The following is a 14,097-nucleotide window of genomic DNA, read 5'->3' as shown; positions in this document are numbered from 1 at the left end:
ATAAAAAAGAAGATAATCAGAAAATCAATAAACCTCACATCTTGTTTTCATATGCACTACTGTGGATACAGGAACTGATAAGCTAGCATAAGAAAGGTTCATAAGGGCATTAACAGCCTTCCTTTTTCACTCATAGGTCTTCAGTAATAGACAACTTTCTAACTTAAGAGTCCATTTAATGAGTTTTCCAGATGGTCTATGCTTTTGTTTTATGAAAGCAAGGCCTTCATTAGGAGGAGTTAATGCAACAGGAACATCTTAGCAAAGGAAAACTGATGAGAGCAAGGCTGTGAAGTTGTACAGTGGTGCCTCGCTAGACAGTTACCCCGCATGACAGTTTTTTCGCTAGACATTGACTTTTAGTGATCCCTATAGCGATTTGCAAAACAGTGATTCCTATGGGAGAATTTCGCTGGACAATGTTTGGTCCCTGCTTCACAAACCAATTTTCACTAGAAAACAATTTTGACAGCTCCCTCCGTGCTCGCAAAATGGGTGTTTTCGGGACCTAAGCTTCGCAAGACAGCTATTTAAACAGCTGATCAGCGGTTTGCAAAGCGGTTTCCTATGGCCGATCTTCGCTAGACAACGACGATTCTTCCCCATTGGAACACATTAAACAGGTTTCAGTGCATTCCAATGGGGAAATGCTTTTCACTAGACTATGATTTCGCTAAACAGCGATTTCAGTGGAACAGATTATCATCGTCTAGCGTGGCACCACTGTACTTCTCCACATTTCATTATAATAAAAGGGAGGGCTGAAGAGGACTTTAGTTCTCAGACTAAACTGATGGATCTGAGCTTGAATTTAGGCAGAGAATTATTCATGGGTTCCTTTTGCCAATAACTACCACTCTTGTTGAAAGTATGCAAAAACTCCACTTACTCTTTACAGGTTTGCATGTTTTACAGCAGCCATCAGGAGTAATTTCAATTTCATCCTTTTGAGCAGAAAAAGAGAAAGCGGGGGAAAACCGTACTATTATTGCTAAATAACATGGTAAGAACTCTATAGTAATGGTTTTCACACAGTGAATAAATGCTTAAATCTATCATTCTTTTTAAAACAGATACCCATAACTGATCAGTTACAAACTTATTTCTAAGGAGCAAGAAACATATCAGAACACAAGTTTGGTTGAGTTCCTCCCTCTTATGTATCTTACAATTCTTCCAGGAGAATGCTGTGGGACTGTGTGGAAGAGTTGGAGAAGTGATGCAGAAATTTGCAAAGGGAAGGGATTATTCAAAAGGAATTCTACCATTGGTCAAATTCTCAGCAGAATTTCATGTAGGGAAGCATTACCACTCTTGGAAGCAAACATTAGCTCTGACTTTTGTCTGGCCATTAGTCAACTGAAACTGATTGGCATATCTTGCATCTTAATTTGCCACTAGTTCTACTAGCCACAAGAGGATTATTCAGGAGGCAATAATCAAGGGCTCTGTATATGGTATAAAAGCCTTTAGAAAAAATGTTCCTGGCAGTCATGCAATCGCTCATCTTTGAATAACTGGTGATGATAATTATATCAAATGTTCTTTTCTGCTATGGGATTTGTCATATTGTCTTGAAATCAACAGAGTAAAGAACAGAAATGGTTATAAATGAAGAATGAAATACAACTTACAGGTTTGCACTCTGGGTCAAGAGGCGGGCATGTTCTTCGAACATTGACCAAAATTAACGTATCGTCCAATTTCTCACATTCATACTGACTACAGTTATTATCCTTTCGTTGCCAAATATCACCAGGCTATTGAAAATAAACAAGAGATAGCAATATTTTTATTTGTGAGCTTTAGCAAGCATAAAACACACATTACATCTTTCTCTCACACACGGATCCCTACCTTAGCAATTCAGGGCATTATACTTTATCTAAACTTCCTATTCTCCTGCAGCTTCATAGCAACTCTGCATCTACCTTCTGAAACAGAGTTATATGCAACTAGATTCTGTTGATTTACCCACAAGTAAATGGGCTTAAGTTCAGGGTGAGTGAAATATATTGTTATGGAGGGTACTGCTTCTCCCAAGCCCAGTTCCAGCCCTACTGTTAGGCAAGAAGTCTATCTCACACAGCAAGTATTAGTGGCTGTAATGAAGTACCTGTACTGGGAAAATGGAACTACTGTACGAGTATTACACAGCCTGCTCTGCACTTCCTAAATTATCTTGCTGTCCTGAAGAGGATGCCACCCCACACCCAATGTGGAAGTAAGAGGCAGGTATTAGTTTTTTGTGTGTGAGAGTATATGAAAGAGTCATTGCACCTATCATTATTTTATTATTATTTATTCTCCAAAATGCAAATAGTAACACATTGTTGTAACACATGGCAGTATATTATGTTCAACTGTTATCTCCACACAGACACAGCACTGATTCGAACATATTTCATTTGTGTTTTGGATATATTCTTGCAGAATGAGCTTCAGCTCATATAGCTAAATGTACTGGGCAGCCCTGCCTGGACCAGCTTTATGGTCAAGGTGGTGTTTCAAATTGCTTCATCAGCCCTCTAACTACATGAGGAATTGTGAGAACTTAAGTCACCTAATGGTCCACGATTCCTTTGCATAGTATTAGATCGATTCAAATTTCTGTTCTGCTTTGTAACAGATACACACTGGTAAAAAGCCATTATTTTATCTTGCCCTACAAATTTTATATAATCAGCAATGGGGGCCACCAAGGGAGATATCTCGTTTACCCTCGTTTATCTTGAACCTCCTCATGGAAAATGCTAGATAAGCACAAGGTAACTGCATTCCTGGGTTTGGTGGCTGTGGCTGACTATCTCAGAAAACCCCTGTACAATGTGGAAATGTCTCTTCATTGCACATTTCAGTGACAAGGCCAGCCATAACAGAGGGGAAGACTTCACTGACACATCACCTTTCAGGGTCTATCTGCTTCTGCTTTTGTTGCACTGTTGTTCAAAAGATCAGGCTCATCATCTTCAAGAGATGGCTCCGCATGTTTCTGGACCCTAGTTATATGGTGTACCACAACTCAACGAGGCCCTGCTTTGCAGAACTTCTACCTGTGTTTCTTCCCAGGTGAGGAGCCCTCAGATATCAGATAGTGGCTTTCTACAATAATAGCCATGATGCATATGCAGAATGTTTACAGAATTCCCTGTTCAATTTAGTCCAATTTAGATGGGGACAGAGCTTGGACCATTGAAACAGTTACTTTTAACCTGTTACTTTTTATGATAATGGACGGTGTGATAAAATTATGTTTAAAAAGCAAAGTAACAAACAGTCATGTAGTTACTGTACTGGTGTAACAAATAATGTTTTCTGGTTACAGTACTTTGAAGTTATTTTTTAAAAGCATTTTTAACAGTGGTAAGAGTGCTTCACATTTTATGGCATTCACATAAATCCTACGAGGTGTGTGTGTGTGTGTGTGTGTGTGTGTGTGTGTGTGTGTGTGTGTGTGTGTGTGTGTGTGCGCGCGCGCCACATCTGCCAGTTTTAAAGTAACAGCACAATAGGTAATACAGTATTAAGTCTTTCAATATTGCAGTGAGTAATGACACAGATCCCCCCCATAAATTATCAGTAGCAGGAATTAATTGAGAAAGTAACTTTCCAAACTTGAGGGTGATGGGAGATGCTGTCCAGAACATTTGGAGAACATGACTCTGGGGAAAGTAAGTGTAGTTTATACACATTTCAAAAAGTTATGCAGTCAACCTCAGCGCTCGTTTGAAGTAGAATAGGTGCTATAGAATGTGGATTTCTAAACACATGTTTCTATTTTAAAACATTGGCCAGCCTCAGTGCAGGAAAGAAGCTGCTACATTTGACTGCTAAATGTCGATTCTGACTATCTTTGTTGTTTGTTGATAAAGAACAATTTAAAATGAGAGATCATGATTACCTTGACTACTTCAGCTGTACCATTAACGTTGATTATGCAAGCCACTTGGACACATTTTCCACAACATTCTCCATCGCTTTCCTCATACTCATAACCCTGTTCAGTAGATTGTAAGAGTTAATCATGCATGGAATCTATGGGTGAGCATCATCTCTAATAACAAGCATTTTTTGAAAGTAAGGACCAAATGGGAAAGAGAGATTGCACTTACTGCTGGGCAAGTGGCATCACATGTAACTGGTGTACATTGCACAATATTCCTCTTGGAGTCTGAGTCGGTCACATTACTGCAGATGCATTTTTCACAGGGTTTACTTGGAACAATCATCCCAGGCTAGAAAAATCAAAGAAGAATCTTTTCATAAGCAAAACTGCACGCACAGCGACTTCACAAACCACAGTTCAAATTCTTGTTGAACATATTTTCAACTCTTGATTTCATATTGTCTCAAAAAAACCTCTAGTGATACTCTGTGGGATTTAAATTGTGTTTCGCAAAGACAATCAGCAAGTTCCAGACTGTGCAGAGATCTGATACCTCACGTCTAAACATCCAAGACATTATCTGTGAGACTACATTTGGTTTTCTCAACAATATTTAATGCATATTCTGTGTGGCAATTTTGTTTATTACTGTCACTCTTAATATAACCACATTTACATCTTGAACAGGATTTGGGGAATTTTGGGATAAAGGGAATTCTGCAGTACCTTTTCCTCTTTGGTATCATTCACACAACTAGTTATGCAACTGAACATTGGTACATAAACAATAGCATGAAGAAGAGGTTGCCAAAACAGCAGAAATGCCAATTTGATTGCCATTCAATGATTGTGTAAGTAAATAGGCTTCTAGCCATTAAGAGCAAATGTGTATGCCAATAGGTGAGTGATCTAAGGAGATTTGCAAGTGATAGTGCTTATCTCTATGACATGAAAAGCTGCATCTGTTAATTTCTGTAAATCAGGTTGTTGTTAAGGACAAAAATGGGTCAGTTGATCTTTTTCTAGATGGTTGGCTATCCTAACCTAATCTTGCAATGGACACTCCATGTATATTTTGGAATATGTCTTCCTTACATTACTGGTTTTGGAAAATAATTAAAAAGCTGAAATAATTATGGTTGCTGCAAACATTTTGAAGCAATTCTCAGCTTTGTGACTCTAAACATATTTATTGCTTACTGGATAAAGAACTGGTTTAATGACTGGAGCCACCCATTTTTTTAAAAAAAAAGTTGAAATTCCACTGCTTAGCTGTTCAAAAACAGAGCCTCCCACTACATGTGAATATATTTTTCTCTCCTTTCTAATTTGCTTAGAGATTGGCAATGGTTGCTCTCCATATGTTTTTGTTGTTGCCATAACTTCTCACACATGCTACAGTCTGTTAAAAAAAGTGCAGTAAGGTCTAGTGTCTAGATATGGATCCAGAATTCCTACACAGATAATCAACAATTCATCATTAGAAGAACACTGCAAGAGAAACACAACTACCTGTTAAAACCTAATAAGTTTTATTTGGCATAAAGTTCTGTGGACTTCAGGCTACTTCTTCAGATGCATAGAGTAAGGCCCTAGTACATAGGTATTTATATAAACATGGAGAATAAAGGAAAGAATCTCACTGGTGTGTTTTGCAAGATGATGGTCTTAGAACAAATTATTCATCTATGTAATAATAAATTCCATTATCTCCAGTATTCATATAAATGTCTGTCTACCAAGGGCTTGCTCTGTGCAAATGAAGAAGTGGGTGAAACTCTATAAAAATATTTTATATCAAATAAAATAAAACCATCCCCCTGCTGGACCCATCAAGAACATTTTTCCATTAACAATAAGAAGTTGTGGGGTAGGCATCTTAACATGTTTTATTTGACATAAGCTTTAGTGCAGTGGTTCCAAACAGCAGATTCCCCAAATGTTCTTGGATAGAGATGGGCCACCTCCCTGCCAATGACCCACTCAGCAGTCAGAGTGTGCTCCTCTTGTCCTCCAGCTGTTCAACTAGTCCCAGGCAGGAGCATGGGTTTGCCTATCCTACCTCCTTGTCTGAGCGAATGATCAGCCAAGGTGGTGAGGCAGGGAAGCCTATGCTCCTGCTAGAGACTGGCTGAACAGCCAGAGGAGCACACGCCAGCTGGTGAGATCCAGCCAGGGAGGCAGAGGAAGGGAATGTGTGGCACCTGTGGTGCTGTGCATGCAAACTAGCACGAACTTCTGCCCATGCACATCTCTATTCTTGAACTAATCCTGTTCTGGCCAGGATTTCTGGGAGTTGTAGTTCAATAACATCTGGGTACTCAAGGTAGGGAATACTGCAACTGCATCCCACTTTTTGTATCTCACTTTTATGCATGTATCGAAGTGCCCTAAAATCTATAGAGGCTTGTGCTAGGTAAAAGTCTTTAAGATTCCCAAGAGTTCTGACTCCTGTCCTCTCAAGATGCCAGCCACAGAGACTGGCGAAACGTCAGGAAGAACAACCTTCAGAACTGGCAATGGTGCGGCTAAAAAAAATATTGTAAATAAACATGGCCAAAGAGCCCGAAAAACCTACAACAACCATTCCCAAGACTGTTTTGGTTTTTCTGCAACTGAGTGATGCAGCTGCTTCTTGAGATCTTCTGTCTATTGTTTCTGACTGTATAAATGTCTGTCTACTGAGCCTTACTCTGCGCATCTAACGAAGTGGGCTTCAAAAGCTTATGCTAAATAAAAATGTTTAGTTTTAAGGTAACACGAGAGTTTGTGTCATTTTTGCAGCAACAGACTAACACAGCCAGTGACCGCTTGCCACTGAGAAATGTAAAGGAAAGAATAGCTGAGGTTGTATTAATGACCTGCACCTTCCATGTGGTCGAATAGGCAAACCTCTTATCAATCATTTTCTAGAGTTAATGAAGCAGTCATCCTTTTAAAATGGTTATTTAATTATCTGCCCATTTGGGCATTTAAGTGTAGGTGGTTTAAATAGGTTAATATCATTTGCACTCTTACTCAGTGTTGTTTGTTTCAGGAAAGAAAAAAAAACATTGAAGTGTAGTAATGAAATAAAAGCCTTATGTTGAAATAGTAGGCTTTTGAAGTTTAGATTTCATCTGGGAATACTGCTAATGCAAAGCTCATTTGCTCTATAGCTAGGAGTTATAGAATCATTATTTCCTCTGAATGTAATGAGGCATTTTCCCATTCATTCCATAACAAGAGAGGTGGCTGGTGAAAACCAAATTGCTGTTTGAGCATGGAAGTAAAAGGTGATTTAATCAATCAAATTATGTTATAGTTTTCACTAAAACATATTTTGATTGATTGATTAAATCACCATTTATTCGCATGCTTAAGTAGCATTTTTGTTTTCACTTGCCATTTGATCATGCTCAGGAAAGTGCTCTGATGGGTTTCCTTGGGCAATGAATCCAATGACTCTAGGTGCTGCTACCAAAATCTCTACCCATGACAATGGGGGCGGGCGGGGATGTGAGCATACACATAAGGCGTACAGACACACGAGCACACACACACAAGCATTAATTGATATAAAACACTAGATTATTACCGTGTAAACTGTCTGATTGATGACACAAATATCTGGGGTTGGTTCTGGGGGGGAAAAAAAGCTGTTACTTTAAACGTAGCTAGAAAAAGACAATCAGATTTTAAAAATCCAATCTTCAAGCATAAAAAGAGTGTATTGTTACATTACTTCACATTGCATTGCATTTCACCTCTTTTTATTGTATTAGTTACACACCATTTGCCCTCCAGTGGTAGTTCCATCTTTTGGCAGATGAGCTGAATAAGAATTTAATGAACAAAATAAACAAATTCGAGGCAATGTGCATATTTCTCCAACATGCCTCCACCTATATATTATCTTCACAATCTCTGACTCAGATTAGAAAGAGAGTGAAAGAGTGACAGGCTGAAAGTAATTCATAGTGCAATTTTTTGCACATTTACTGAGATTTAAGTGCTACTGAGTTCCGTAGGAGGGCCTACAAGCCCTTGTATGAGTAGAGGATGGAAACCTAAGTGAGCTTTGTGGCTAAGTGGAGATCTGAACTTGCATCTCTCCAGTGCCAGTCTAATGTATTCATCAACCAACATGGTGGAACATTTGACGTGTGGTGGATGCTATTCCAGAGTGTGTCTCAGGTTCTAGCACATGTCCTAAAAGTGGCAATTATGTATTGAAGAAGTTCCTTTTGCTGTATCTTATTTTTTACATCTGGGTTCACCCAAAATTAACGTATTTGCATTTTTGTCTGTTTTACGTGTCTATGTATTCTTTGGGAAAGTACTTAAAAATCCAATAACCAAGTGTCAGAGGGTGTCTGCTTACCACATTCAAAACTGCTACAGCAGTCGCCCTCAAAATGGATCATGGCTAAGTGGTATCCAGGTTCACAGGATTTTTTCTTGTTGGTGCAGGCACTAATGTTGCATTCTGAGAAATAATCAGGAAGAAGAAAAAGTTGGATGAGTAGCTGAGCTAGCACAAAAGCTTTATTCAGACTGGCAGTGTGTAGGCATCCTTCATTCTCAATAGACTATGGTAACGTGCTCTGTATGGAGGACTTGGAACAGCGTCTAGTGTGGCTGAGAAGGCCAATTCGAGAGTGACAATCCCTTCCACACTGAAGACAAATACAATCTGTCCCCTGTCCAGCTCCCTGATTTTGCTGCTTTCGGGACTGCCTCTTTGCCTCAGCCTGCTGGACAAGGGTCTCTTCAAATTGGGAGAGGCCATGATGCACCACCTGCCTCCAGGCTGAACGCTCAGATGTGAAGGTTTCCCATCTGTTGAGGTCCATTCCTAAGGCCTTCAGATCTCACTTGCAGATACCCTTGTATTGCAGCTGTGGTCTCCCTCTGGGGTGATTTCCCTGCACTTCCATACAGGAGATCTTTTGGAATCTGGCCATCAGCCATTCTCATGACATGCCCAAGCCAATGTAGATGTCGCTGTTTCAGTAATGTATACATGCTAAAAATTCCAGCTCATTCTGGGACTACTCTATTTGGAACTTTGTCCTGCCAGGTGATACCAAAACTGCATTGGAGACAACCCATATGGACTGGCAGTATCCTCCTATAATACCCGGACAGTAATCCTACACTGTTGGCATAATGACACAGTTGGTGGGTAGCATTATAATGGCTCTACCCAGCTTTAGGAAAGCCACTGTAAGCCTAGGAAGGGAGATTAACCAGAATTTAGTAAAGCTACTTTTTTTGAACTACAGCTCCCAGAACCCTCATCAGCACCAGCACTGGCTACGCTGGCTGGTGGTTCTGCAAATTGTAGTTGGGGGAAAAGGAGGAGGGAATTTTTCCCAGTTCCGGACTAACATGCACAATCCTAAGTAAATATGAAGGATGGAATTGCTCTCACGTATGTATAGGATGGCATCTTAACTAGGTATAGCTCCTTGAGCACAGAATATGAATCCAGACAGATTGCTTGCTGTAGCTTCTGTACCTCAAATAGGACGCTTGTCTATTCAGTTCCCTCTAGTAGGTTTGTTATTTATCACCTGTCAAACATTCTTTCCAGTGAGAAAGAAAAATGCATATAGCTCTGGAAAGAACAGCTTGGCTGATCTACTACAGAGACATGGTATACAGGCACTCAAATATGTGTTAAAATTAAGATTTGGGAACATTTCCGCCCCCTCTGGATTCTCTTTTCAATTCCTATAGTGATGACAAGCGAGGTTTTGATTTTTTAAAAAAAAAATCAGGCTGGTGTCTTTATTTGCTGTAGAGATAATCAAGCTAGAACAGAATACTATTGCTGATATTAACTGTCAAGTGTACAGTATAATCATTGAACATCTCTGTTTTTTGTAAAGGAACTGGATCTTTCATTTTGTTTGCCCTCAGGAGGCTCTGCTTTCAGAGGTGAAGGCCACTATATTGGAAAGTGAGAGATATGTCAACCCTAACAGGGCATATTCCTCCCTCTCAGCATTGTTTTTGAGTGGGTGGACTCCAACTTCAGGCAGACTTATCCTTCTCACTGACAGCCGTTATTTTCTGCTATCTCTGTGCCATGTCTTGTTCAAATCAGCTCTGTAGATTAAGCTGTACACAGATGTAAATAAAGGAAAGAAGAATTTGGGCCCATGTGGTCACCTGGTCTTGGCTATAAATAAACAATACATACGGCACTGCACTTGAGGACAGCATGGGTCTTCTGGGGTGAGCACGGAGACAGGTATGAAGCCTTCTTTCTCACAAACAGGCGTTTTTGATGTATTGCAGGTTTGTGGCTTACACTGTACGTTCACTGTCAGTGGGTCACAGACACACTCTTGGCAGTTGCTTTTCCAACTGCTGCCAGGCTGTGAAAATAAAGGAGCAATTAATCCAAGCTTTCATTAATGATGGCAAGGAGGACACCTGCCACCTCCTTATTGGTCATTTAGGCCTTGAGCTTTCTTAAGAAGGGCCCTGCTCTCAGGGGGAGTGGCACGTCAGCTTCTGGCGGCTGGTTTTGGAAGTCAGGAAAAGGCAGCAAATGTTTACTCTATTAAGGCAGTGCTCTTAGCAGCATGGAGGAGGGCCAACATCTGTGGGATATTCCGAATCAGGAGACAGCATAACTTGATCAGACTTGGATATGAGGTGCTCTTCCCTCCAGCTTCCAATGGCTGTTGCTCTGACCATAGAGGGAAGAACAGCAGCCAGGCATCCTTCATCCTGCTCCATGGCCCAGCTGCTGTGAAGAGCAGCATGCCCTCAAGCTACCAACTGAAACCACAAGAAGACTCTCTTCTTGCCATTCAGAGCTGAGTAACCACCAGGTGAAAAGATTAAACCAGCTACAAAGCTGTGGTCCCACACCTCACAGAAGGGCACATGAGGTCTCCTTATTTGCTTAGCTAGTAGGAGTACGGGAAGCCATTTTGCCATCTGACTGCTGACACAAAAGATAGGAAGCAACAATGGAGGAAACTCTTTCCTTCCTTAGCCATCAGCTAGGAGCAGCTACTACAGCAAGTTACCTCAGCCGTTCCATCCAGCACTACAAAAGCCATTACATTAATGATTATGTTAAGAATATATATAAAACTAAACATATGTTTCATTCTCTCCTTTCACACACCTCATTTATTGTATATTGTATCTTAAATTTTAGATCACTAGCCTGAAGGAGGGGACTGTTATATATAACCTGTGTTGTAAGTCACAAGTGGGGGTGGGGGAGAAATGCAATAAACACATAAATAATTACATTTAACTGCCCCGCTTCAGGCATCAAAGTATTTTGGGCTAGCCCAGGACAGCCTAATGACAGTAGCTGGATTTAGCATGAATAATTATGCCCAGCCAGCCAGGTTATTTGACACTGGGTGTAATTATGGTCCTTGGTCACTTGTGAAGCCCCAGATTATTGTCTGGGTGACCCACCACATATTGACAGTAATCTACCTATAACATTTTCAGTGAAATACTTACCAGTTTGGGCAATCCATCAGGTCCCACACAGCCTGAAAGACATGAAGAGAGAGAAATTCCTCTAAGTCCATCAATATCTCATATATGTAAGCTGGTTTAAAATTTAAAATATAGGAGATTTCAGCTGAAAGAACCTTTTGATGCCTGTTTTAGTCCCTTTGCCCCTAAGCACTTGCTTTTGTATTACTGGCAGATAGAGTTTCTGTGCAATAAAGGACTAAATTAGCATTTCTTCTTCTTCTTCTTCTTCTTCTTCTTCCTCCTCCTCCTCCTCCTCCTCCTCCTCCTCCTCAGGAGTGGTTTACACTCCTGACCCATTACAGCATGGGTGGGCAACCTCAGGGAGCCCTCATGGTGACCCAGCTCCCTGTGAACTTTGCCACCTGGGGTAGCCTGGCCATCCATTAAAACCATTTGACCATACAAACCTTAAAAACCAGTAGTAAAAGTTATTAAAAGGTAAAATCAATACAGTAGTTAGACCACAGTTGGCAATTTCCAAAGATCTGAAGGCCACAAAAATCTGCCCCAGAACTTGGAAGGCCCCTCATTATTATCTTTTATTCTTCTACTTAGAAAGGCACTCTGGGGGACCAGTGGGACATTCCTCTATGTTCCATCCTGAGCTGTTTAAGGACCAGAAGGGGGCTCTTTTTTTCCCCAAAAGAAGAAGTGGTTTTTGTCTTGGAGGGCTGGAGGTGGGCAAAGAGAAACTTACCACATTCTTGGACACATATATCAGTATATGAACTGAACAGGATTTTGTCGTCTGAGCAAAAACATCCTTCAGCCACTTCGTGACTAACAGTTGATCTGAAAGGAAAAGAAGAATGGATATGAATGTTTCCAATTTTGTAGTCAAAACTAATGGCACCACTAGAGTAGTAATGTGAAGGAAAATGGAAACTTATTTTTCTATGGAGTGAAAAAGAAACAATGATTTAAGGCCACTATTCCATACGGTTCCTATAACGCACAAGCAACATGATGCCACATAAGTCCATGAATGGATTCTATGAACAGGGGAAACTGTTTATTCCCTGGTTCAATAGAATCTACAACAAAAGGCAAACAGTGAATTGTAACAATATGAGTTTAGTTTACATCCTGCAAGAGAATATTATCAGACAACACCATGAATGATCATGCACAAACACACCCCACTAAGTTCATTGGGACTTGATCCTCGGTGATTATGCATAAAACTGCATTTCTATGCCCTCTTTTCTGAGAGTAATTCCCACTGGGCTGAATTTTACTTTTCAGAAGAATGGTCAAGGACTATAACGTTTACATACCTAATAATCAGGAAACAGAACCTTACTGAAGACTAATTAGGTAGACTACAAACCATAATTTGGAAGTAACTAGCAACTAGCAACACTGCTTCTTATTCTTAGTAATTGCAAAGTTGTATGTAATGGGAAACATTTTCTAATTACTTTGAAAAGTTACTTTTGAAAAGCATTTTTAGAAGCAAGTCTAGCAAGTTTCATGCCACTCTCTTATCAATCCGCAGTGACAATTTTAGTTCATAGTCTTTTTTTCTATTTTCAAGGTGCAATATCTCATTTGATCACTAGAGGAAGCAAAAACTGTTTCTCAGTATGTATTTTGTTAGTACTGTATGCTGATAAGGACAATGCAAAATGCTGATTTTATAAATGTAGCAAGGATAAGAAATACTATTATCTTGTTGTCTCAAAATAGTGAGTAATGCAGAGTTTCTTTTTAAAGATAATGTTCCCAGTTCTGGAATAAAGTCAACAACATCTCTAAGCATTCAGGCCATACACGTTCACTGCAGGCTTGAAACTAAGAGCTGCTTTTTAAAATAGAGCAAGTTTGAAGTATTCACCAATAGTAATGTACTTCCCTCCAAACTGAAATGAGCTAGAAGCAAAGATAGGCATTCATGTTTTTTGAAAAAAGAAGGTGGATAGGATTCATGATCTGAAATAGTAATATTCGTTCTTTCACTCATCTTAATGCCTACAACATCTCTATAAAACTTAACAACCATTGCTTCATTGCTATTGTACTCAAGAAAGAAAAACACTAGCTAAAAATAAACATGTCAATTAAAATTAATTAGTGTAGAGCTAATTGCTTGGTTGATTCATACCCATCTTCACAGGTGGGAGGATGAACAGGACCACATGGTTTGTACACCTTATCTTTGGGGCAAGAGTATGCTGTAGAGAAGAAAATAAAATATGTTGTCAAGAGAATGACTTCATGAGCTAGAACAATGCACTCTGAGCTAGGGCTTTTAAAAAGCAACCGCTACAATACAGCATACAGCTCCCTCCTTATAGTCTAATTTGTTCCCTGATGACTGTAAAGTATTCTATTGAAAGCTGAGCCCTGTTTTCCCATTGGCCTCAATGCTGAAATAGGGGTTTGGTCCCTGGGGAATTCTCATGCCTAGTAACTAAAACTTTTGCTGTCTTCTCATTTCTCACTCACAACTTTTTTGTTGTGCTCATTTGCTGGTTGCCCCACCAACATTTTTCTCCAGCTAATTTTTTAAAGAAACGTTTTAGGATATGCCCATCTGCTCTGAAAGAAGTGTACTCTTCCTGCCTGATAAATAAGAGTAACAATAATACAGTGGGCAAACAAATAATTATTTCTAACATTAATTTTAAGAACGATTTAAACAAAACCAAGCCTAATTTAAACACAAGTAAGCCAGCCTCACAGCTCACTGGTTAAACTACAGT

General features: G+C 39.8%; 1 protein-coding gene across 1 annotated transcript in view; it reads right to left on the bottom strand.

Moving 5' to 3' along the window:
* LOC110089506 (uncharacterized) overlaps nt 1-14,097 on the bottom strand; it is an 84,453-nt gene that overhangs the window by 2,272 nt on the left and 68,084 nt on the right. Inside the window, 10 exon segments of the mRNA XM_078383677.1 lie at nt 890-944; nt 1,635-1,760; nt 3,902-3,997; nt 4,113-4,235; nt 7,464-7,507; nt 8,250-8,354; nt 10,077-10,254; nt 11,372-11,403; nt 12,090-12,184; nt 13,497-13,566. Coding sequence (XP_078239803.1) covers nt 890-944; nt 1,635-1,760; nt 3,902-3,997; nt 4,113-4,235; nt 7,464-7,507; nt 8,250-8,354; nt 10,077-10,254; nt 11,372-11,403; nt 12,090-12,184; nt 13,497-13,566 — 924 coding nt within the window.

This window comes from Pogona vitticeps, chromosome 1 (assembly GCF_051106095.1).
Source record: "Pogona vitticeps strain Pit_001003342236 chromosome 1, PviZW2.1, whole genome shotgun sequence".
NCBI lineage: Eukaryota > Metazoa > Chordata > Lepidosauria > Squamata > Agamidae > Pogona > Pogona vitticeps.
Note: the sequence above shows the minus strand (reverse complement) of the source record. Positions and strands in the feature narration are given on the sequence as shown.